The sequence below is a fragment of the Bubalus bubalis genome, chromosome 6 (genome assembly GCF_019923935.1).
Source record: "Bubalus bubalis isolate 160015118507 breed Murrah chromosome 6, NDDB_SH_1, whole genome shotgun sequence".
In the NCBI taxonomy this organism is placed as follows: domain Eukaryota; kingdom Metazoa; phylum Chordata; class Mammalia; order Artiodactyla; family Bovidae; genus Bubalus; species Bubalus bubalis.
The window spans coordinates 95730198-95756766 of NC_059162.1; the positions used below are offsets into that span (position 1 = coordinate 95730198).

The 26569-nt window shown below is 42.4% G+C and overlaps 1 protein-coding gene across 5 annotated transcripts in view; it reads right to left on the reverse strand.

The window, feature by feature from the left end:
* Positions 1–7660: 7660 nt before the first annotated feature.
* ELAVL4 (ELAV like RNA binding protein 4) overlaps positions 7661–26569 on the reverse strand; it is a 91104-nt gene continuing 72195 nt past the window's right edge. For 2 of the 5 annotated variants that reach the window (XM_044945029.2, XM_044945028.2), the window contains exons 4-7: positions 16904–17057; positions 14817–15042; positions 13140–13178; positions 7661–10082 (exon numbers count right to left, since the gene is read on the reverse strand). In XM_044945029.2, the coding sequence (XP_044800964.1) occupies positions 9713–10082; positions 13140–13178; positions 14817–15042; positions 16904–17057 (789 nt within the window). In that variant the 3' untranslated portion in view covers positions 7661–9712. Of the gene's footprint in view, positions 10083–10476; positions 11056–11076; positions 12915–13139; positions 13179–14816; positions 15043–16903; positions 17058–26569 lie in introns of those variants that run through there. The other 3 variants (XM_006054735.4, XM_044945031.1, XM_044945030.2) reach the window with 3 other exon arrangements.

Here is a 26569-nt window from a genome sequence, read left to right on the forward strand (position 1 = left end):
TGAAAGGAGTGTTGATGGTGAGGAGGGAAGTTCTCCTGTGAAGTTAGTGCCAGAATCTGTGTACAAACACAGACGGTATCCAGGTGACCTTTGAATGAGATGTTAAGACTCAAACTAGGATATCAGCCATGAAGAGGGGGAGAAAGGGAGGAATTTGAGAAATTTTCAGCAGGTGAAAAATGACTGAGTTTGGTAAATGATTTCATAGTTAGGGGAAGGGGTTTGGAGTTTAGAAATACTCCTGGGTGTCCCCCATTAATTGGGATGTGGAATATAAGAAGTAAGTCTAGAATATATAGTCAACACTTGAACAATATGGGTTTGAACTGCATGGGTCCACTTATACATGAACTTTTTTCAGTAGTAAACACCACAGCAGTACTATACAGTTCATGGTTGGTTGAATCCAGGGATGCAGAGGGCCAACTATAATGTATATTCAGATTTTCAATTGCCAAAGGGCCAATGGCACCCCTAAAGTCTGAGTTGTTCAAGGGTCAACTGTATAATTTGTTCAAAATCTCACAGGAAGTTGGTGGCAGAGCTGGTAATTGAACCCAGCTCTCATAGGAAAGTGTTCTTTCCATTTTTCTACTTTATTCTTCAACCTCTATCCTCTGGAGCCAGGAAAAACAGTCTCCTGATGTCATTGGACCCACTGATTTGTCTTCCCCTCCTCTATTCCCCAAGTCATGAGAGCCCAGAGATGAAATTGATCCAGTGGTGGCATCTTGCTCCTGGAGGGCCTAGTTTGATGAGGATATGCTGAGGGGTGGGCAGATGGGGCCACCACAAACCCCAGCCCTGCTCTCACTAATGCTGGGGGTCAGGGAGGACCAAATAAGGAGGCTGAACTGACTTCCAAGGACTTCTCATAGCTACCAGGGAAGGCAGTGCATGCATGCTGCTTGCAAAATCACTTCAATTGTGTCCAGCTCTCTGTGACCCTGTGGACCATAGCCTGCCAGTCTCCTCTGTCCATGGGATTTTCCAGGCAAGGATACTGGAGTGGGTTGCCATGCCCTTTTCCAGGGGATCTTCCCGACCCAAGGATTGAACCCATGTCTCTTATGTCTCCTGAATCTGGAGGGGGGTTCTTTACCACTAATGCCACCTGGGAAGCCCCACCAAGGAAGGCAAGGCCAAGGCCAATTGTGTGAAAAGTTGGGGAGGGCTACCTTTTATAAATAGTCTGATCAGATCACCTTGGGTGAGCCAGATCTTACGACTCTTGTGCCTACAGCCAAGCTGGACTTGGTGATGTCAGTCTTTTAACAGGTATTTGCTTATGAATGAAAATGCCTCATTTCTCTCCTTTAAAACTTTCTAGCACCCTGTGTTTATAAGGAAAACCACTGCTTCAGCCTGAGTGTTCAATTCTTTTTCTCTTGTTCTGTTGCTATCTGCCCATGACTGCCTACCTAGGCTCCTCAGCACCTGCCTCCATCTGTTCACTAACCTCAGGAAGGCCTGCCTTAGCTCTGCCATGCCCAGACACTCCTCACTGTGTTGCCCAGGCTCTTCAAGCTGCCTGCCCCACCCAAGCCATTCTTTACTAGCAGGCCATGTTGTTTAGCACATAACTCCAGCCCTGGCTTCTGCTGTTTGGACTAGGTTGGTCTGTGGGAAAGAGAATTGATAATAGCAGCAGCTTGTAAATGCCAGCCCACCAGGGTCAACCTGGTCCCTCTCTCTGGAATTTGAGCTGTTTATGCAGGGATAAGTGGACCTTCAATAAAGTGCAACATTGAAGAGTTGCAGGGAGTGAGGAAGTAAAATGGCGGAGTCACTATAGTGGCCGGGCTCCAGAGGATGGGCCAATTCCTTCTCTGGTTGCTGAGGAGGAATCAGAGCCTCTTCTGGTGTGTGGTTGCAGTTACTATTGTACTGGGTTGGCCAAAAAGTTTGTTCTGGTGTGTGGTTGCAGTTACTATTGTACTGGGTTGGCCAAAAAGTTTGTTCTGGGTTTTCTGTATGATGGGGAATCCAATTAGAACCCAACTGGCCAACCCAATGTTTTGAAAGCAACTCAAGTACCATGAGACCCAGTAAGATTTCCAAGCACCTATTCCCACATGCATCTCTACTATCTTGTCCCTCATTTACTTGAGGGTTTCTCTGTTCTTTACATTCAGAGGCATCCACCACTGACCCCCACTGCCCTCCTCCCCTCCAGTCAGTCAGATGGCCCCATCTGAGCTGCTTTCCTCTGGAAAGATTTCTGGCTACAGTTTGACTTCTACTATTCTTCGCTGAGTGTCAGAGACTTGATGTATTTTATCTGTGTTTTTTTTTTTTTTTTAATCATTTATTATGTTTGGCTGTGCTGGGTCTTTGTTGCTATGGGCTTTCCCTAGTTGCGGCAAGCTGGGACTACTCTCTAGTCGCAGTGTCTGCTTCTCATTGTGATGGCTCTCTTGTTGCAGAGCATGGACTCTAGGGTTCTCGGGCTTCAGTAGCTGTGGCGCATGGGCTTAGCTGCTCTCCAGCATGTGGGATCTCCCCAGAACCAGGGACAGAACCCATGTCCCCTGCATTGGTAACTGAATTCTTAACCACTGGACCACAAGGGAAGTTCGATATATTTTATATCCTTCCTTCTCTGATCAGGAGTCTCAGAGACATTAAACAGTTTACCAGGGAATTCAAACCCAGAACTTTCTTTCACCAGAGCTGTCCTCTTCCCTTCAGGCCATATTCTCTTTCCTTTCTGGGCCCTGGAATACTCCTTTCACTCTTCACGGATTTTAAAAATTTCCTCTAATTCTCCTCCCAACATAGAAACAATCTGGCATAGCTAAATAATTGTTCCATATATCTTGTCTTTGTAACAGAATTCCAAACTTCTACACCCTGCTTTTTTTGCTTTGTTTTCTGTCATAACCTACTGCAGTGTCACACACAAAATAAGTGGAAGAAAAGAAAATTGAGTATGTTTACTCAACGTGTGCCTCTAGCTCAATGCCTGGCATGTGGCAGATGGTCAGGGTAAGGATTCTAGTGTGGATAAGGCTTAGGTTGGTTTCCTCACTGATGGTGGTGTCACACTGAAAGGTCATTGGTGTGGTTTAGTGGAAAGACATTGGACTGGAGCCAGATGGCATGGGTGTAAATTCCAATTCTACTTCATGCTGTACAATCTTGGGCCAGATATTTAACATCTCTGAGCCTGTTTTGTCAGATATAACATGGGAATTAAGTAATGTGCTTTCCAGGATTGTTCTGAGAATCTGGTGGCACACAGGGAGTGAAAGGAGCTCCCACCTCAGTAATGCTGGTTCGTCCACACAATGCCTTTAATTCATAGGGAGTCTAACAGGACCAAGTTCAAGGGCAGCTAAGGTGGCTTGTAAACATTCTTACTTTCTAATCCTATCCTTGACCCCTTTCTACCTCAATGACTTTTGGTGTCTGTCAACAAATAATCTTCCTTGATTTTTTAGCACTGCTGGGCAAACAGCAGTTTAAAAACTGTTACTTTTAGGTTTTGTTTTTCAATTGCTAGTAAACTGGTTATTGGACTCATTTTTCCATTAAAGATTTGGGGAGAAGTTTAGCCCCAGGCACAGAGGATTAATGCTATTTCCCTTATTTGTTATATAACAGGACTCATCTCCACTTTTAATTGAAATGAAATGCTAATTATGACAGAATTGGCTTATAGCCAGGGTGGTATAACTGGGAGCTTTGGAGTCACATAGGTCTGGGTTTGAATCCTGTCTTCACCACCTACTCCCTTGGACAAGATGCCAAATCTCTCTGAATCTTTTTGCTCAGTGTGAAAAGGGGATATCATTCCTCATTGAGTTGGTAGAAGGACCAAATGCTAAATGTACAGTGCCTGGCATACTGGAAAGATAATAAATGCTAGTGCTCTTTCTAGAAACCATTTCTTAAACCTCGAGGACTTTGCTGGAAACCATTTAAAATAATTACATGGCATCTTGGAGTGGCATTGAGTCCACTTTGCATTTGAACTACTAGTAGATCAAACTGGACTAGCATAGCGAGGACTTCTGGTAATTAGCCCGGGGTTGGGTGATTTTGAGCCAGTTTTTATTCTGCTGCGGAATCCCAAAACGATGAGACTGGAGAAATGCTATTCCTTTAATTGAAGGAACACGTTTATGTTCTCAGGTCTATTTTAATCTTAAGTGCCGATTATGCATCATTCTCTCCTGTTAACAGACACTTCTGTAAGTGATCTGCACAGAGAGAAATAGGATTCTAACATAAATACTCTACCATGAGAAATTATCTTATTACCTAATATGCCAAAAAGCTAATAAGATAAAGGAACAGTTCGAGTCATTTTTGGACAATATTAAAATTTGATTTTAGCTCATGGAAATAAAATGTAATTTCCTTTTATTATTCTCTTTTACAGGTAGAACAAAGGCAGTGAAGGGTGTAAGGATATTATATAGCTGTGTTCCGTGAGCGCTTGTTAAGGCTGTGGAATGGATCCAGGAAGGATGGCCTCAATAGCTCTTCCATTTAGAAATCATACTCTGGCTGTTAATGCTGTCTTATCAGATCTGAGTTTTGAATTTGCAGATGAAAGTAGAAAACCCCATTTCCTATTCAACTGTACAAATGTTTGCCTCGTGTGTCTGCATACATTTGTCTGTTAGGGGACAAATGTCTAGTGCCTACAGAAAGGCAGGACAAAACAATTTCAAGAACTGGGAGTTTCCTGAATCATCTACGGTAAAAGGTGATTAAGTGTTGAACTCTGACAAGGATAAAGTAGCCAGACCAAAACACTGACTAAGCAGGGGCCCGAAGAGGCTTTATGAGTATCAAATATGCTTTTAAATATTATTCTTTGGGATTCAAATGTTTTATTTACAAATGAACAAGTAATGATTGATTTTGATGAAAGAAATTTAAACAGGACCCTAGTTGATGAAAACTGCTGGCTGCAACTATCATTTGGTTGTGTTTGATCTTTGGTAGAAGATGTAAGTAGTTTTGATGATGGTGGTGATGATGCAGGCTGGTTGTGGACACAAGTCTGTGTGTTTTTGCCTTCTCTTCCTATCACGTTGACAGAAGTAATACTAAGTAAATGCCTTCAGTCTTCTCTGGAATGCAATTTTTCATCCAAGAAAAGCATAATGTACCTAGGACCTGAAAGAAATTTAATAATCTCTGCATTCTTGTGATTTGTTAAACCTTTTCCAACAAACACCTAGAGAAACTATACAATGTTTGCCTGGAGATTTGAGGTAACAGGCTTACACTTGCAGTGAGATGGATTTTTTATTAGATGTTAGGCAGACACATTGTGCTGATGGTGGGAAGCATTGCTGAGAGGGCGTATGTAGAATACCCTTCTACGGATATTTTAAAGATCTATTTAAACACCTACAGTTATTTGTGAAACTTTTAGGATAGATCTGTTGGAGGTTGGGGAATGAACTGTTTGAACTGGTAAGATTCCATCAACTTCCAATATTCCAAAATAATGTATCCATTTGTTTAAAGTGCACTAAAATGCCACCTTTAAGGAGCAGGGGTGGTGATGCTTGGTGATAACTATCATAGGCTTGGCAGCAACATTTTTGGACCCTAGACACACATTTGTGAAGCTCTGTTATTCCTGGGGGGCAGTGATTAGTTTGAATGCCTGTTTTTCTTCAGAAAAGGAACGTAGGGTCTTGTCTTTAAGATAAAACTAAAGGAAGAAACTTTTAAGTATGTGAAGTTCAGGCTGACTTAGAATTTTAATATTTAGTGTGGTTAATTAAATCCCATTCTTTGCCCTGAATTTAATTATGCTAACCATTGAAGTAATTTAATATAATAATAAAAAAGGAGGTAATGAGAAATGGAGGTGAATCTTGACTACTCCTTCCCCTGGATCAGTGGGGGCATTTCTTCTTCCTGTGTCAGCTTGTGGATGGTGATGTGATGTTTTATGGAGTAATATGAATTTTCAATTAGTGAGAAGATGAAAAAGAAAGACAGTAGATCATCAGTGAATGATCATATCAGGAAATCACTAAAAGGCTCATCTGTAAAGTTCAGATCATATTTTAATATGACTTCATGATATTTTAGGTAGTCTTTTCCCCCTAGGCTGAGCTTAAATCATGTACTTTATACACAGTATGAAAAAGTCTTTGTTTAGTGTTCCTATTCAAAGATAAGAAAGTCAGATATTTGCCACTTCTAAGCAAAAATGAATTTAAATAAAGAAGTGCTCTTTCTTGTCACTTACAGTAGAGATGGTCTGTTTCCTTACTATTGCTCAAGCTCTGCCATCTCAAAACTGAAGTGTGGTGCACTGAAGTCTGTGCTATCAGACTTGGATTCAAGTTCCAACCGGGGAACTTTGCTGGTGGTCTAGGGGCTACAACTTTGTGCTCCCAATGTAGGGGCTCTGGGTTCGATCCCTGATCAGGGAACTAGATCCTACATGTCTCAACTAAGACCTGGTACAACCCAATAAATTATATATATATAAGTTCCAGCTGGAAATTTGCTAGCCATTTCAAGTTACTTAATCTCTTTCACTGACCTCAGTCTTGCCATCTGTGAAATGAGGGTAGTGCTCTCTCCCTCTCCCAGATTGCTGTGGGACCAAGGGAGGGAACACAGAGGCCACCACACAGACATAATAGATGGTCCGCAAATAGTGACTCCCTTTCTTCTGCACAAGTCACAAGTACACTTATAAATGAATAACAGACGCTAATGGATCATAAAGCCAAACACACTGCCAAATGTGTTGGCTTGTTATCAACCAGGACAGTGCTTCTGAGACTTTACCAGTGATTCACTTGAGGATCTGGTTAAATATAGATTTGCATACAGCCTGAGACTCTGCATTTTAACAAGCTCCCAGATGACGCCTATACTGCGGGTTAATGACCACACCTTATAGTAGTGTGGAACTAGGGCAACGACTTTTGAATACTGAATTGACTTTGAGAGACTTGGCTAAGTTGCAAAACAGAATTTCACTCTGCCTTTTTCGTTTAACAGTAAAAATATTGGGGAAATCTGAAGATGCTACCAAAAAGAAAAAAAAAAAACGTGTGAATAAACACATTTAAAAATCTGGGAAGCTCAAATCCATTCTACACACTTTCATTTATTGTCTGGACAGATAAAGTACAAATAATTCAAACACAACAAGATTAAGGAAAAAAAAACATTTACAATACTTTCCCTCAGAAATCATCTAAACTAGCAAGATTAACATGAAGTCATTCATTATAACTAAAGTATACAACTGCCTGGTCCTAAGATTTTTTTTCCTTTTTTTTTCCCCCAAGAGTGAACACATTATAGAGAAGAGATGTTGGCATGCCTTTCCCACTAATGCTTAGCAAATGCATCAAAGCTTTGCCAGCAAACTGCGTTCATTCATAGCAGGTGATATAAAAAGGTTTCCCTGAATGTTGAACGAGTGTTCTCTGAACTGAAATCTGGTGGTTTTTTTTTGTTTTTTTTTTCAAAACTGAAACGAGGAAAAAAAAATAGAAAAAAAATTTCAAGGAGGAGTCTACGGTGCAGCCCTGGTTTGCGTTATCTGCCTACCACTACGACTACTACCACAAAGTTTGCCTCTCCAGTGTGAAAACAACAGCTCTGTCTACATGCACTTAGTGGGTTCAGCATGGGAAAAAACACACAAAGTAAGCACAAGTTATAAATAACCATAACGTTTTATTACCATTAAGACTAAACTGGTATTGAAAAGATTGTATATAACAAGACAAGAAAAGCAATAGCAAATTTAACTATCAACTAGATTATGCATAGCGAGTAACTGTTTCTATTACCCAGGGAAGAGCATGAACCCTTGTATTTTTTTGTTTTGTTTTTGTTTTAAATATATAACCGTACAAAGCACAAACATACTAAAATGATCAGTGCACTGGACGTGGGAGAATGCTCCCTCAGTCGTTTTGTTCCCTTAGCTCTGTTTTGTTTTCCCCAATCTGAATTACATTAAAAGAAAGACCCAGTTGTTTTTATTTTTCTACTGTGCAGTAAGAAAAAAATATTCACAACAAACATGACAATATATCAAACAATAGTTCTACACAAGTTACCTTGATACCTCTTTAACTGTCACTTAAATATCATAAGAAAACATTTTAAGACATATACAAACAAAACTAGCCAAGTGTTACAACTTATAATAAATTAACCCAAAGAAAAAATAACTTTATATATATATATTTATATTGTATATACACATACACACACAACAGAATGACACAATAATATGCTTCTTCCCATAGTTTAAGTAAACAAATACGTAGTCTAGCCAATCTAGCTATATTTGATCTCGGCCATAGGCATCATCACATCTGCGATTAAATAAATAAGTGTTTCAAGCAACATAAACAGTGTTTCAAATGTACCAACACAGCCCAATTCTATCAGCATGGGCTACAAAGTGAATTTGAAAATTCCTTAATGAATTTAAAGCAAATGTATCTTTTGTTTTCCTCTCCTAAACACATTACATTTAACTATGATACTAAGATATGTAAATAATTTCGTAGCACCTACTGCTCAAACTAAGGAAGTTTTAGATTGAAAGGAAAATTAATCTTTTTAATTTTTGTTCTGCTGACATCCCATACTGATGACTTAAAGAAAAACTGTCTTTCAACTCATCTCCTTGCTTTTGGGTTTTGACTGTGGGGAACTGTGGTACCCTGGGTAGAACGAACACTCCTTTCCCCTAGTAATTAATAATTTTTTATATTATTATTACATGCTATGAAAAGATATGAAGATCATCTGTTTATAGCCCATCCTTCAAAAAACAGTCTACGAATCCAGTTTAAAACACACATCTTGATCTCTAAAAAGTTACCAGTGCAGTATGAACGCGACAAAGTTGTCAATTTCCCCTAAATTAGCCAGTCAAAATATTTTTTTCTCAAATCCAGATTCTCTTGTAAAAATTCTTTATATTTTATAAAAATAGATTTTTCTTGAAACCCATTTTCAGCAAAGAGACCACCTCTTTGGCAACAATGTTAATGTTATTAAATTGTTAATGTCATCAGGTATCCCCCTCGCCCCCGTCCCCTAACAGAAGACTGTTTTAGTTCACATGATATAAAAGAAAAAAGGAAAAATAAAAAAATTTGCAAAAGTTTTTTAATTTTTGCAATTTTTATTATTCCTCTTTAATTTGTGTGGGGGTTTTGTTTTTTTTTTTTTTTACCAATCTGATTGGATCAACATTTTGACAAAAAAAAAAATCTTTTATTTTCTCTCTTTGAATCCCATTACTTTGTAAAAATTGTTTTATTTTTATTATTTTTTTTTTGTTTTTTGTTTTTCTTCTTCAAATGAGTGAATGGTCATCTTAAAAAGATCCACCTTCAAGGAAGGTAGTAAAGTTAGCTGGCTGGGTAAAAATCCCTGCACGTCGCTATCTATGTATATATAGTCAACAACGACAGCTATGAAAGAACATTCAATGCATCAAAGGTATTTTTTTTGTGTTTTTTTTTTTCTTTTTTTCTAAGCATTATAAAATCCTTTCCTGGTACACCTCAGGATAATCCAATGTTTTAATACTTAGGCAACACTGGCTTATAAAGTCCATGGTTGAATATAAGCCTTGAAAAGTTTGTTTCTCTCTCTTTTGTGTGTGTGTGTGTGTGTGTGCGCGCGTGTGTTTTGTTCGTATATATTTATATATATAATTTAATAAGTAAGGATGGGAAATTCAGGACTTGTGAGCTTTGTTGGTTTTAAAGGAAACTTGCAACACTCGGTCTCCCAGGCGGTACCCGTTGAGGCTGGCAATGGCCATGGCTGCCTCATCATAGTTGGTCATGGTGACAAAGCCGAATCCCTTGCACTTGTTGGTGTTGAAGTCGCGGATGACCTTGACGTTGTTCACTGCGCCAAAGGGGCCAAAGAGCTGCCAGAGGACACTCTCGTCAGAATCAGGGGACAGGTTGTAGACAAAGATGCACCAGCCCGTTCCTGTGTGACCAGGGATGTTCATTCCCACAAGGCTTGTCATCCCATCAATGGTGATTGGAGAGAACCTGGGGGGACAAGCAGAAGGGGGGACTGGTCCAGACATCAGTCTGACCGTGGATAACACACAGATGCACAGACACAGACACGGGGCAGAGGGCTGAGTGAGTGTTTGCAGGAGAGTCTTCAGGGTTTAAAAACCAAAATGCAAAAACTAATGTCTGTGGCATTTCTTCTGATGGGAACAGCTAGACTGGCTAAGGCATGTAAATGCCAAGAGAAAATCCTAGCTCAACTCCTAAAAACCAGGAAGAACTCTCAGAGCAAGGCTCTGTCACGCTATCACAGTATATGTTCATAGGGTATCTCACCCTGACCCTCTCCCTCCCTCCCCACAGTAGATAGTGAACTCTTCATAGAAGGGGCCCTACTTCATCCATCCTTTCACTCTATTTCTTTATTCAATGGAGGCCATACAGGAATCTCACAGACATGACACATAGAAAACACTCAATAACTGTTTATTGATTGAATAGGTGAATAACACTGGTAGAGGTCAATGCTTGGGAAACTTTTTTTTTAAGGAAGTCTAGGCGATGGTCCTAGAAGTGCTCAAGTCCACCATCTTTGCAGTCCCTTGACTTAACAATCGTTAAAGATCTCTTGATATTATTGAGGATGGAGATACATGAGAATAAACAGACAAGACTTGTTATTACTCCAAAGGGCAGCTTATGTTTCATTTAGCGTTTATTCAAGAGAGTTCCAAAAAAACCCCTGAGCAATAATAATAAAGGTGATCACTCCTTGATGCTATATTATCTGGAATTCATTTCTAAGCATCACAGGAGTGAGATTTCAAGTGGTTTGCGCATTTACATATCTTGAATCACTGTACATTAGAAAAGCAGGAAACTGTTATTTGTCCTATTATAACTACTTTTGTATTAGGCTTCGAAATCTTCTCAGTTTTCACATAATCTTGGAAAGAAAAACAATCCTTCAGATACTATTCATTGTCTGATAAAATATGTATGTGATTCATGATGGATGCATCAGATGAAACAATTAGGTTACCAGTGCCTACAGCAGAAAAAATATTTGTTAACATTTTACTTATACCAAACTTATACGGGTATTTTGATTCTATACACTGACTAGTATTTGCTTTTCATTTGGTTAGTTTTTTTTTTTTTTTTCCTGAAGAGAGGGATAGAAGGAGAGGAAGCAAAAACTGGGGAAGAGAATGGATTAAGTGTCATTTAGGACTGTTTTAAAAATAAGCATATATCCATATATGCATAGGATTTGAAAGTCCTATGAAAGAATACTCTGTATCTAACTATTTAAATAATCAAATGGCTCCTGAAAATATGCTAAACACAACAACTCAACAGATATTATTTTCGGTATTATTCACTAAGTCAATCTTCCCTCTTACTTAAAAACAAATTAACAGGACAAAACCCAAATCATCATAGTACGAATTCTTAGAAGGGCAAATCCATATGTAATTGTTATTTGCATTATTTCTGAAGACTGTCTTCTCAACTTTCTCTCCTCCAACTAAGTCAACGGACGTCTTTCAGTTTATAGGTAGAGAACAGCTAAATATTATAAAGCCAAAGTCAGGGGCTAGCAAAGAGGTTTCAAGTAGAGCCTCAACTGCAGGTGGTAATGCTACCTGAGCACTTTGGTAGGAAGGACTCTGGATCCAAATCTGAGCTTAGTAGGAAAAGAGAGTGCTCTTATCGACTCGTGATGTTTAACTATGGGTGGGGAACTGGAGAAGATGGCAACGTGTGTGCTGTCTTCCCTGACCTCATCTGTATATAAGCATCACTCTCTTCATAGTATCTCACTAAGTCCGAGAGGAGCAAAGGTATGGGACAGAGCTGGGCAAAATGTAAAATGTGTGGGAACAGGCAAGCCGTGTGCCAGATCCATGGAGGTAGTTTACAGTTAATCTCACAGGGGCTGGGATTGCGATTCGAGAGGCTGGTGCCTTGAGAGTGAAGTCTGCAATCCAGTTACTTCCTCTACTGTGTGCCAGTTTCCAGAGCAGGATACTGGGCTGGCCAAAAAGTATGTGTGGGCTTTTCCATAAGATGTTATAGAAAAACTCAAGCAAAGTTTTTGGGCAACCCAATACTTACCCTGCACAGCCAAGTGGTGAAAGACTCACCTCATATGGGGAGAATGATTCAGACTACTCATGACCACACTTTTTTCCCTTGACAGTAGGAAGGGGAATTAAAGTGTGCAGCTCTATAGAGCAGGATGAGAAAGATGCTATGTCCCTGGGAGCTCAATGGGGCTTATCAAAAGCACACGTGGGAATCTTATGGACACAGTGACATACAGCACCCAATTTGCAGATTCAGTTTTCAGACTAGGTCTGGAACACCCCTGTGACTACATTTAGAAAGTCCCCCAAACTTTGACTCTGTTTGAACCCTCGATCCCACAAAAAGGTTTTAAATAAAAGAAACAGCAAGTTTAAAACGTACATACACATATAACCAAGGGAGGACTGATAATTACTGCTAAAACCTGTAACAAAAGAAACCTCTGGTTGAGGTGCACACAGATACACTTTATTCTCAAACTGTGCCCTGAAATGAACACTGAGGTGGGGGCAGGAGTCATAAGGTCACCCATGCATTTATTCATGCTTTGGCCAGGGCTGGTAGTCCAAAATCTAATTTTTCCACTGGCAATCATAAGATTGTCAACCATGATAAGCAAAATGTTCTAATTTTGATTTGCTGGAATCTGCCCTCTTAACTGAATCTTGGCATTGCTAATGCAAAACAGTTGCCTTGCAAGTTTGCAAAATCAGCTGGCAAAGAGTCACAGCCTTCCCTCTTAGGGGAGCTATTCGAGGACCAGATTATCAAGGGCTTGGTAGCTGTGGCACCTGAACCGTAGGAGAAGCCCACCTGCAAATAAAAGAAAAAGTGAAACACACAAACACACTTGTGTGCCCTAAAAGAAACAAAACCAACTGAGGTCTGAAAGTAAAAAAGAATCTGACATGCTGGTGGAAGAAAAAGGAAGAATTTAAAAAAAAAAAAAAAAAGTAAAGTTAGTGAATTAAAAAAAAAAAATTCTAGCCCCAGTCTGTGCCAACACGGACATCTGGCAATCTGTGGAGTTTTAATTACCTCTTTACGCCATAGGCCATATTAAGCAAATTGTCCAGCCTGCAAAGAGAAGGAGGGTCTCTGGGTTAATGCCTCACAGATGGCAAGATCGCTCAATGGAACTATTAATAAGAATGCTCCATTTTCAAAGAAGAAAAGCTCAAAAACTTTCCCTGGTGCTCAGGAGCCTATCCACTAGGTAGTTTCCCCTTTTCCTACCTAACGTAATTCATGTTGAGGTCAATGCTAGAGTTTAAAGCAAGTGTCTAAATGAACCTTCCTTTCTTTCAAGGTCTAAATTAATCTCACTCCACCCCATCTCTTAGAACATGTGTGGATATTATATATGTTGTGTGTGAAATTTTTTAAAAAGGGACTAATGGCTTCTTATGTTGTTCACCTTTTATTGTAATGAAATTTATGAATAAAGGTCTCTGTTACGGATTAACAATACATGCACACACATCATGCATATCAGAATGGATCTTTCTTATTAGCCTGGATACTTTAACTAAATCTTCTTACCACACACATTTTTGGGCAGGAGGGAGTTTGAGGGTTCAGACTTTTTTTTTTAAATTAGCTTACTATTTACAACCTGAAAGCACCTCCCAGCAAATTGCCATTTTGTTATAATCTCCTTCATGTTCAGTATCTTACTCAGGGACAAGCTTTTCACATCATGGGGCAGTAGTAACCATAGTTTCCACCATTAGAAGCCTGCTGGAAAGGCTTTTTACATAAATACTGCATGTGCTCTCACACAAAATAAAAATTAAATGACTTGGACTCTTCATGAAATCATTAACCGTTTCATATTCAGGGGGCATGGGAGGACACTCGGAGGCTGATTTTTCTCCTCTTTGTGGCCAGATGGAAGGGCCTACTATCCATGTGATGTTTGAAAAAGAGAAAGACCCTTTCATTAAAGGGAAGTCAGGACATGGGTCAACTAAAATAATTATTTAGAATTATTATGGGTAGGTTAAGAATATTCTTATCTCTTGCACAGTAGAGACTGGTCAATGTCAGCCTGCCTTCATGGAGAGATATCTGCCTTTCAGAAATGTCCCAGGAGAAGGAGAACGTCCCACTGCACCTGGAGCTTCCTAGGGGTTGGGTACCTCATGGAAATGCTAATAAGGCTTGGACAAAGTCTTCCTCTTTGCCTTCCCAAAGTCTGCTGACTTAATGTCAGAGTGAAGTTAACACAGAAGATTGGGTTAATCCCCCCACCCAACCCAATAGAAGCACCGGCAAGAGAAAGAGGAGAGCAGACCAGACCACTCCCTTTGGCAAGGACATGCCTCCTGGGCTACTCTTTTCTTTGACTTCATTAAAAGTCATTCACTGCCTTAGCCTTAAGTCTAAACTGCTGAATGTAGTCCCTTATCTGTGATGAACTCCTGTTGAAACTGAACCTTCTTATCTGGTTAAATGTAGAAATTTGTTTCAATCAAAGAATCTGAAGTTTAATCACAGTCATGTGCTAGTTTGAAAGGGGGCTTAGAAGAGCATCTTGGCCCAGTCATCACATTTTACAGCAGTGGAAACTGAGGTTCAGGGGGAGTGTCCCACAGTGATTCCAGGGGGCAGATATCCTCACTCAGCCACATCCTTCAAGGTCAAGGGCTTCCCTGGCTCTTGCCCAGCTCTGTACTTGTGTAGTGGGGCTCTTGCCCCTGTGGGTACACCTACCTGAACCTCTGAGCCTGGTGGTGAAGTGGGCCAGGGTAGCGCCGGTTAGGGGACTGGTAGAGCTGGGAGAGCAGGGCCTGGCTGGACTTCTGGCTGGGGTTGTTGGCAAACTTCACAGTAATCGGTTCCGTAGCACCGCTGGGCTTCTGGCCATTCAGACCTTTGATTGCTTCTTCTGCCTCAATCCTCTTATCAAATCGGATGAATCCCACCCCTCTGGACACTCCTGGGGAAAGAGAAAGAGCCTTTGTAAACAGTGAACAAACCAAACTGGTAAAGATCCCCAGGAAGTTATGGGCTGAGTCCCATCAATGTTTCTAGGGGAGTCAGCCCACTTGTGGGGCCAGGGCTGAGCCTGGCTTCCTGAATCTCTCTCACCCATCAAAATGCATCTGCCTGCCTTTTTGTCATCATGGCTCTGTGCTGGCAATTCCTGCCCACAGAACACAGGCATATTTCACATCTGTCCCTTCCTGCCTTCCTCTACTATCCTGCTCAGCCCTCAAGCCTTCCTTTAGTTGCTGTAACTGATCATCCGCTGTCCAGTTTCTAGCCCTCCAATGTGCTCCCCATACCTGGCAGCTAAATAATCCATTTGAAAGCAAACTCTGACCATATGATACCCTTTAAAAACACCTTTTATACCTTTTTGTACCTTTTCTGTTTTTTACCCTGTGAATGTACCTGTTCCTCATTGTTCCCTACTCCAAAGGCAGAAAAACAAATGAACAAAACCCATAAAAACCCCTTCCATGGCTCCAGGTGGCATACAGAAGAACTCCAGACTTCTTGGCATGGCATTTAATGACCCTGATGATCTGGTCCCAACTCCCTGTTGAACTTCATGTAAGCCAAACTAACTGCCAGATATTCCTTGAACAGGCTGTGTTTCTCCTTGACTCCGTGCCTTTGGGTATGTCCTATCACCTATTCTATGGGATATATCCTATCCACCTAGGATGTTCTCTCTCTCTTTCTCACCGGACAGCTTCAAGTCATTCTCTAAAACTCCGTTCAAACACCATCCCCTTGATGGAGACTTCCCTTCCATCAGTGCCTACCAGGCACAGCACACCTTCTCCTGAGCTCTCCTGGGGCACTGGGCAGCTCTAGCTGGTACTCATCACACTGTGGTCTTGTAAGGATGGGGCTGTGACACCTTTGTCCCTGATCTCTGGTGTCCCTCTGCCTAGCATCTGGGGCAGAGCTGCCTTCAGTGAGGTTTGTTGCAATAATCAGATGATAAACACACGCTAAATGACTCTCTTGGTGGCTCAGATGGTAAAGAATCTGCATGCAATGCAGGAGACCTGGGTTGGATCCCTGGGTCAGAAAGATCCCTCGGAGAAGGGAATGGCAACTCACTCTAGTATTTTAGTCTGGAGAATTCCATGGAGAGAGGAGCCTGGTGGGCTACAGTCCATGGGGGAACAAAAAGTCAGACATGACTGAGTGATTAACACTTTCAAACGACTCTCAGGGGATGTTTTTAATTAGAGTAGGAGAAAACCTTCTGTCATCAAAAATGCAACCTGGGTGCCTTTCTTACTGGTGGCAGCTGCTTTTCTTTATGATAGCCCAAGTACCAGAGGACCCAACCCTGGGTTATCCCTGCGCTGCTACTAACTGGACAGGTGTCCCACTTTGGATCTCTGTTCTCTTACCTGTGAAATGAGCCAGTTTCAGTTTCCCTTTAACTCTACAGTGCTATCAGAGCAGACAGAGCTATACACAGAGGTTCTTTTCACATGCAAAAGTAATGTTATTTGGTTGAGGGTTGAAAGAGACTTTGAAGGTCATTCAGCCCCACTCCCAGCCTGATGGCTGAATCCTCCTTACAACTCTGCCAAGTGGTTTAGCTGCTGCTGGAACCATTCCCATGATGGAGTCCTTCTACTTCCCAGGATGGCCCATTTTAAATTTCAGCAGTTGATTGATAAAAAGTCTTTCTTTTAAGTCAAAAAGCTGCCTACTTATGACCCATACCCTTTTCCCTAAGTGACCATTACCCTTCTGCTCCAGTGGGTCACAGGGCACTGACTGGTGACAGTGACCCAAAGGAAGGAAATAGCCTAGAAATACTTCACCTGTGACTTGATCAACCAGGATTCGTGAGGTGATGATACGGCCATATTGTGAGAAAAGCTGTTCCAGTTCCTTCTGGGTCATGGTTTTGGGAAGGCCGCTAACGTACAGGTTAGCATCCCTGATTGAGGCAGAGCTCGGACGGGCATATGAGACCTAGGAAAAGGCAAGAGGTGCTAAATGCATTACAGGCAACACCTTTCAAGTACAGACGGAGTCCACAACCGAGATGATAGCCCCGCGTCTATCATTCTAACTCACAGTGTCAGTTCAAATAACTAACTCTGTAGTTCAGATTTTTAGCTGTGCTTGGACTAGTAATGAGCACCAGGAGAACAGCAATAGAGGAACAAAAGGAGAGTGGATGATAACTTAAAACAAATGCACAGATGAGGGTCTCTAAGTGCAGAACAAAATAGCTACTGTATGGCAGCTGTTAAATGCAGAACAACCCACGCATGGAGTTCTGAAGATTTACCTCCTGGATGTGGGTGTATAGATGATTTACTGTATCCAACACATAATAATCTTTGAATAAACCAAAAAAAAAAAAAAAATCCCCATGAAACTCTGCTCTGCAGCTTTCTTTCCTTGCCACCCCCAACCCCCAGTCCCTTCTTGAACACATAAAAAGCGATCAGGTTCTCAGCAAGATTTTTTTTTTTTTTTTTAATGTCCCATCCTTTGTGTTGTTCCAATCTGTTCCCACAAGGTCTGGTCTCGCTGAATGACAAAGTGCTGGTGAAATGGGGCTGAATGAACATCTGCTTGCGAAACTAGATATGTGACCTTGTCATAGCATCTGCAAGAACCAGTTGCCTTCGAACTTGGAAGCAGAGCAGCTAAAACCACAATAAACAAAAATGAGGGCACGATGGGAAGGAGGGAGGAGAGGCCAGTGGAGAGAGACTCGAGCCTCTCCGATGGTTATAATAAGTTTGACTTTATAAATTTGTCCTCCCAGATCTCTCAACTGCTTTTTTTCTCCCCAAAAAGCTAACACAGAAGTGTAAACAGATCTGAAATTCCATCTGCAAGAAGCCAAATCTGTAGCAGTACACATAAGCAAAGCAAACCCCAGCAGTCATTAATTTTAGACTTTCATTTACTTATTTATTTTTTTAAGAAAACAACATCAGACATTTGAAATATAATTTACAGCTAGTCTAACAAAAGCATTTTCCTGCTAAAGCTATTTCTGCGGCGGTTATGGCTCAGAATAGATGATGAAAACAGTCATTTCAGAGCACATCTGACAATGTTGGACAGGAAGGGACCTATATGCCTTAGCATTTTTCAGTTTTATTTAATTTGTATCAACAATTCACAGGACCTGCTAAGACTACAGGGGTGAGGGAGTGAGTGGGTATGCTTGTGTGTATGTGTGCTCTGCACACACGAAAGCATGTTTGCAAAAGGAATTGTATGCATTAAATTGGACCTTTGGCATTAGGAACTAAACCTCCATCAGTGAAGCAGACCTTGCCTCTGAGAATGGGTCTAGCAGTGAATCCCACAGAGGGGCATGAAGGATGAGTATATCCCCTCACTCTACCCCTTTCCATGCAGAGATGCCAGGTCCCTTTATGGGTTCCACACCTAAAAATAGATGTTGACTCAACAGATAAAAGGATGCTAGTGACGAATCTGCCTCGCTGGCCTCCTACTGCCAGTGGAGCAAGGAATCCTGTCGGCAGCGTCTACCTCTTCCAGAAACTCACGTGTGGCTTCTGTAGGCTCCTTCCCAGCAAATGGACGACATGCAGAAAGGTCTTTGCATGGAAGGTCCTTGTGTGTGCATTTAGGGGTGAGGACTGAAGGATCATGTGACTGCCAAGACAGGACATCACTCCACATAAGGCTGTCCTACCCTGACCTTTCAGGTTATAATCTAGCAGAGCTATTTTTCTTAGACATGAGGAGGGAGTGGTAGGGAGAAGGAAATAAAAACATCACAGTGATATGTCTGTGGTAATGAGGGTCACCCTTGTCTCACCCCTGCTGATTGCTGACAAATTAACTATCTGAATGATCTTCATGTTCCCCAAAACATACGTCCCCATCTCTATGCTTTTGTTCATAGGGAACATTTTCCCACCTACTTCCTCAGGTCCTAATTGTATGGCCCTTTTAAGGTCCAGCTCGAACGCCACCTTCTCTAGATGGCTTTCTCTAATTTTACCTCCTCTTAAAAATCTCCCTGGCAGTGCTCTTGATGGTATCCATGGTACTTAACCCATTCTGACCTTGATTCTCCACCTCTCTATCTAGTCTGCTGATCTCCTTGAAGTCATGCATTGTGTGTGTGTGTCTTATTCATCTCTGTGGTTCTAGCTCCTTACCTGGACTCTCACAGGGTGCTCAACATCTACTGAAAGAGTGAATGAACACCCACAGGTCATAATGAATGACTCGGGCATTAATGGCATGTTGGGTTAACTGCAGCTTGAATTCCTCCACTTAGGGGGATCACTGAGAGTTCAGCATCCAGAATCATAGCTTTATTGGCTAAGCTGTGAGCTAAGAGATAAGTCTCCTATTCTCCAGAATCTGGGGTAGGAAGGACTGAATCTTGTTCAAGAACTAGATTTAGAGGCCACTCTTAGAAAACATTTCCTGAAGATCTACTATGAGCCAGGCATAGTGCTGTATGCTGGGGATACACAGCAAGCAAGAACAGGCATGGTCTCTTGCCCCATTGGACTTCCGAGTCCAACAGGGGCAACAGGCAATACCACAGCAGGTACTCAACAAATGAGCTGCATAGAAGAATGGTGCACAAATGGACCAGTTATCATAATGTCACAAGGTGAGTGCTGTTCCAGGGCTATATGGGGAGAGACAGGTGGGGAGACAGGTTGTATGACAGTGTGTGGTGGGGTCAGGGAACCATCGCCTGATGACAACCCTCCACTGCTGTGAGGACAAAAGAGATGATGAAGGTTAAGGGCATAGGGCAGTGCCTGCCTGGCACCCCATCAATGCATAATGGATAGTAATGACCTTGATCCCCTTAGTTCTGGGCAGCCTGAGCTGGGGTACAGGGGAGAGCAGGCTGGGGACAGGACTGCTAGGGAAAAGGAGCTGGCACAGGAAAGTTAATGACAGAACCAAAATCGATTCCCCAGAAGAGGATTCTGACTGAGGCAGAATCTCAGCTGGGAAGGATTACTACAACATACTCCAGTCCCAGCCCAGCGACAGATCTCAAGGGTGAACAGCACCTCGATCATTCACCAAAGCCTAAATCCCACTTAATTTTTCTCTTCTATTTGGAACTTTAGGTCTATCGTTTCTCTTAGTCCCCCATCCTGGAAACCTGCAGAAGTGGGAGTGGGCAAAAATAACAGAAAACAGACCTTCCCACATTCAGTATCCAAATGCTTGTCCCGGTATGAAAACTTTTCAAGTTTCTTCATACATTTATTAAATCCTAACTGAGTGACTACAGGTCTCAGGCCCTTTGTTAGGCTGAAATATTTCTAAAAACATCGTTGACTTTTAGCTCCGTCCTGACCTTTAGCACAATTGCTAGTTTATTAACCCCACTAGAACCCAGGGCTTCCAACACTGGAAGTGCCCTAAAGAACCCTGAGTCTCAGACCATCGGGGTCTTGCTCACTTCTTTCATCCAGAATCTTTGAAGACAAGACTAGCATTTCTATCTAGCTTTGCACCAATCTTGCTCTGGATCTCAGGAGCTGGAGTAGGGAGACCACTCCTCTCTCTGGGGAAGGGCGACCCAAAGGCAGGTGACTGTACAAATGATCTTGTCGGAAGATCAAGTCACTCCAAACTCCCTCTCCCTTCCCGTTCCTACATGCTTACAGTTATTCCTACTCTCTGCAAGAGGGACAGTGCAGCACAGAGCTTCTGAGATGTGGGCTGCCTCCAGTACTCACTAGCTTTGTGACCTTGGGCAAGTAATTCAATCTTGATAAGTCTATTTATTTACTGACAAAAAGGAGGAGAATTCTCCTTCTATGGCTTTTCAAAAAGAATTAAGACATCAGACTTAATGCGTCTAGCACATACCTAGAATTTAGAATCTACTTGGTAAATATTATTATGGGATGACTCAGACTGACTTTTGTGGGTCACTCTGGGACGCTAGCTCCCATAGGGCACATCTTTCAATTTGATCACACAAGCAAACATTTGGAACATGACCAGTGAACACTTAATAGAAGCTCTGTCCTCCTCCATCAGACTGGTGGGGTCTGGGATCATCCTTTACCACTTCACAGCCATGAATTTCCTCTAGCACGTTCCTACAGATTCCTCTGCCTGCCATCTACAAAGTACTTTTCACTTTCCAAAGTGACTTCACAAAGCTGCTCTCAGCGATTCTCACCAAGGTGGGAAGGCAGGCACTATCATTCATCCCAGATGGGGCAGCAGGACCAAGGCGGGATCTGCCCCTCACCACGCAGCACTCACAGGTACCTTCACCTGCTCACAGCTGGGGCGTGGCAGGAACAACACGGCCTAGGGAAAACCTTTCCTGAATCATCTGGCAACACTGTGGCCCTCGTCTGACCCACCATGGAACAGAAAAAGAGGGCACTTGGAAAGCATGATAAAGACATGGTCTTGAGTGCTGCAAAGAGGGTGAGATGAGAGGAAAGGGGCTTCTTTAGGAAAACACTGGTATAGAAGGTGAACGTTCACTCATTCCTCCCTTTCTTGAACACTTGCTGTGTGCCAGGCCCTGTGCTGGGAGGGTTTTTTCTTTAAAGATCTGACAGTCCAGTGAGGAGAGTAAGCAAACAGGTAGAGAGTGCAATGCAGACGGCTGTTCCTGCCAGGGGGAGACTCACTTTTCTTCCACATGGAGGATGCCTCCTGGATAACGTCCAGCTCCTTTGTACCCCTGTATCCCCTCTTCTCCAGGGAAGTGCTGCAATGGCTCTGAATAGGCTTTAATAAAGGGAATGAGCATGTGAGCCACAGACGCTGCCTGCTTCCTCCCTTCTGGGAGCCAGATGCCAGCCGGAAGCCCACTTTCTATTTCCGGTTTTATGTTCTATGGGAGTCGGCTGTGTTCTCATGTGGGGGGTCCTATGGGGTCCAAAGCACCCATGACATAGTATATTAGTTTGTCAAAGCATGGGGTTCTGTGTTAAGAAGCTCAAGGTGTCCACAGAAGCCATTTGGGCCTTAATCAGTAATAAAGAACTTAGGGTTCCATAGTTTTCTTTCTGTCTTATCTCTCAATTGGCTTAAAAACTTGGATGTAGAAAACAGAGGTGTCATTTGTTGAGCTCATTTGAATTACAAAGACCTCTAGCATTTTCTAGGATGTTTTCATGAGCTTGGTGTTCTGTTCACAAAACTGTTCATTTCCACAACCATAGTTCACGGTAAGTGGTAAGGGTGACAAGTGATAATGGTGATCTCAGCAGAATGCATTATCTTTGAAATTTGTTTCATAGAAATTTGATGCTGGAAGTGACCTCAAAACTTCAGGGCAGGATGTCAGACAGTTGGCCAACCACCTTATACATTTCTAAGGACAGGAAGCATCCTATGTAATCACTGGCCATCACTGACTATTGGAAAGTTCTTCCTTCTGCTGAATTCAAACCTGTCTCTCCCATAGCTTCTAACCTTCTCCTATTTCTATTCTGGTTCCACACACTAGGAGCATCCTTCCTGTCCTCATCACCCCTTTTCTTGTGGGTCTCACTGATATGTCATAGTTAGAGCAACAGACAAAACTGTATTTTGAGACAGATCACTCATTTATGTTACTTTAACAGAAATGGAGCATCTCTTCAGCAATGGGAAAGAGACAGAGGTTAAGAGCAAGGGTTTTGGTAGAGAGATGTAGGTTTGAATCCTAATCACTTACTAGCTATAAATGGTAAAGCTTGGGGTAAGTCACTTACACTTGAATAACCTAGTTTGGAAGCTTCCTAATAGAGCTAACAGAGCATTAAACAAGCTGATGCATATATGATTCTTAGGTACCATGCCTGGCACATAGTAAGTGAAAGTGTTAAATTGCTCAGTCGTGTCCAACTCTTTGAAACCTCATGGACTGCAGCTTGCCAGGCTCCTCTGTCCATGGGATTTCCCAGGCAAGAACACTGGGAATGGGTTGCCATTCCCTTCTGCAGATGCCTGCCACACAGCAAATGTTCAGTCAATAGGGCTCTGAAACAACTGCTGTGTACTTAGGCCTGATGCTAGACACTGGCGGTACAAAGATGAATACAACAACCCCTGACATGCAGGACTATTAGTTTAGCAGAGGATACACTTATTTCAGAAGATAAGATTGCAGATTTTCCCCAGTCTGTTGTAACACAGTACTCTCTGAGTGAGCAGAAACTTCCCAGAACATACACATCCCTGGGGACATTCATTCCAAAGAGACCAGAAGGATAGCAGCAGAGAACAGACTCTGGTGCTTCCAAGGCCTTCTAGGAGCAAACCCTCCCTGGGACCTCTGATCCCACCTCCGGGAGTAGGGAGAGAAGAAAGCAGCCAGCCAGTTCCTAGAAATGACAGTTTTTATTGTGAGAATCAGCTTATTCCTGTGCCTATGGCTGCAGCCCTGCTCATAGACAGGACAGGTGTCTGCTTACGTGGCCCCACGCCTCATATTTTCCCCACCCATCGCCTAGTATATGATGTCCTTCTATCAGGGGCAAGACCTGATGGTACTGTTTCTAATGAGTTCTTTTTTTTTTTTAATACTTATTGGCTGCATTGGGTCGTAGTTGTGGCGCACACAATCTTCGTTGCTGAGTGAGGGCTCCTTTGAGTTGTGGCATGTGGAATCTTCAGCTGCAGCGTGCAAATGCTTAGTTGCAGCTCGTGGTATCTGGTTCCCTGACCAGGGATCGGACCTGGGCCCCTTGCATTGGGAGTGTGGAGTCTTAACCCCTGGACCACCAGGGAAGTCCCTCTAATGAGTTAAAATTGTGCTACTTCTTCCTGCTCAAAACCTTCAGTGTTTCTCCAGCATCTTGTGATGGAAGCTCAAATCCCTTACCTGAGCATCTAAGGTCCTCTGGGATCTGGATCCACCTCTAATCTCCTGCTAACCCCTCTAAGCAGCCTAAGCCTCAGTTCAAACAAAATGTCTCTGTTCCTGCTATCCATCATCCTCATGGCAAAATGAACTCCTGCCCATCCTTCCAGGCTCAGACTGAATGCCACTTCTTCCGTGAAGCCCAGGCACAAATGCCTGCTCTCTCCTCAGACTCTGCAGATGATACACATTTCAACGACAGTAGCTATCACCCCCTCCCACCCATCACAACCATCTGCACTAACATTTCATCTACCCCAAAGTAAGAGCATTCTGGTGGTCTCTGCAGACTCTCTGTGGCATCTAGTCTCCAAGCTTTACAGAGGGCAGGAACTCAATAACATTCTTTGGACTGAAGCAAAAAAAAAAAAAAAAATGTGTAATGTACTATATGGAACACATTTTAGCTCTTTTCCCAGGAACTGACTCAGATGTAGAGAAGGAGCTAGAGGGACCCATGGATATGAAGTGAATCCAACAATATCATGAAAGTATTTGGTACACAGTAGACTGGATAAATACTTCTTTTAAAAAGGGGTGTGGTGATAGAATTCATGTGCCTTACAACTTTTTAAAAGCCCATCTAATTATCAAGGGGGATTACTTGGTATAAGCACCTTGTGGTCTGTCTAGCGGTCCCTGGAAGGGAGAGAGATGTGCTAAAGATTTCATGGCCTGGTTAGTGGAAGAGCTGGTCTCAGACTCAGGGCTTAAGACACTGAGCGTCCTCACTAAATTGCAACTTCCGACTCTCACTATACTGGTAAGACTGCTGTGGCCTCTTGAAAGCTCCGTAATACTTTCCACTACACAAAGTGAGACTCAGATTCATTCTTCATGTATCTCTGAAACATGCAGATGGGGAAAAGTCTTCCCCTCTCTCTATGTAATTCTCACCTTGGGGTAACCCTATTCACTATCATCTTCATTCTGGGAAGCATTACTTGAGAATTCCCTATAAACCAGGATTACCTATAAGTGAGATATTATTAGTTCCCTTTTCCAGACGATAAATTCTGGCTCAGTGTGACAAGTACTTGTCCAAAGTCACACAGCCAGCACTGTGCCAGTGCTGGATATGACTCTAGGATCTTTCCACTATGCCAGGCTAATGTGGACAGTGAAATAGAAGCCATGCACTTGGCACAAGCTGCTACTTTCCTTGGAGAATTACCAAGCTGGAAAGATCACGCTATAATATTTTATTGGCTATACTGTTAAAGTTGGAAGGAACCATTCTGCAGATCAGGAAATAAGTCCTGAGAAATAAACTAAATTGTCCAAGGTCATCCTAGTAATTTTTAACGGAGCTGGATCTGACTCCGTCTGAACTCAGAGCTCTTTTGAATGGACAACAAAGGGAAAGGAGAGAGGGATGTGGCTCTATGACCTTTGACAGACCAGCTGGTTTGCTCTGGGGCTTCACGGTAACCATGGAGAAATGATCTTTTATTCTCCAGGGCCACTGATGCTCTAGGCCAGCATTGCCCAAGAGAACTTTCAGAAAAAGTTCTAGATTTGTGCTGTTCAACGTGGTAGCCACCATCTACATGTGGCTCCTGAGTACTTTAGATGTGTCTAGTGTGAATGAGGAACTGACCTTTTCATTTATTTTTAACTTATCAATTTAAATTCAAATATAAATAGCCATATGTGGCTAGTGGCAATTATACTTGACAGAACAGTTCAAAGTCCAGAAACAACACAAAGTTATAGCATCTTAGAGCTACAGGGGACCTTTAGGATCATTTAGTCAGACTCCAGTCTGGTATAGCAGTCCCTCTAAGTCATCCCTAATGACTCCACACGAATGTCTCGGACAGTCAGGGACTCACTATGACCCAAGGCAAATGACAGACACAAAGATTCTCTTCTCAGATTCTGGACATACAAGATTGAGCTTGAGAGTCACTGCAGACTTTTTTTTTTTTCTCTAGAGAATGGAAGAGCAACCACTGTGTGGTGAGTACGTGAGTGCAGGACCATCTGGCTGTCTTCTTCATTTGCCTCTGAACAAGCCTTATAGTGTCTGGTCCTTTCAAAACACGGAGCTGAGAATGGGACACAAGACACCTGGGATGAGTTGACCAGAGTAGACTGGAAAGGACCACTGCTTCCTGGGATCCAGAGTGGACAATTCTCCTAAGACAGCTGAGGTGGACGATTGTTTTTAAGCAGCTCACATCACATTGTGGGATCTTTTACACCAGTAGCCAGCTAAAGGCCCTAAGCCTCATTCCACATGAAAACCTAGGTGTGCTTGTAACCTGTACCTGCCCAATCTTTTCCTGTCTCCCAGACACGGGGCACTGTGGATGACCTTTAATATACTGGAAACATACGAGCCTCACTAATTGTATCTCCATCTTTCCAACTCCTATACCTGTATCTGAAATTATTCACTCAGAGCAAGTTAACAGGGCCCTGGAAAGCAAAGCAGCTGAAAAGAATCTATCACAGGAGAGAAAGAGGGTCCCGTACTACTGGGGTAAACGGGTCTCCCATTTTCACTGGTGTTGCCACTCTCTCTCTCCACTCCTTGGGGATTCAGTGATCCAGCCGCCCCTGCTGACCTTGGCCGGGAAGCACTCCCACACTGGCTCTGACTACAGCCATAATGGAGGAG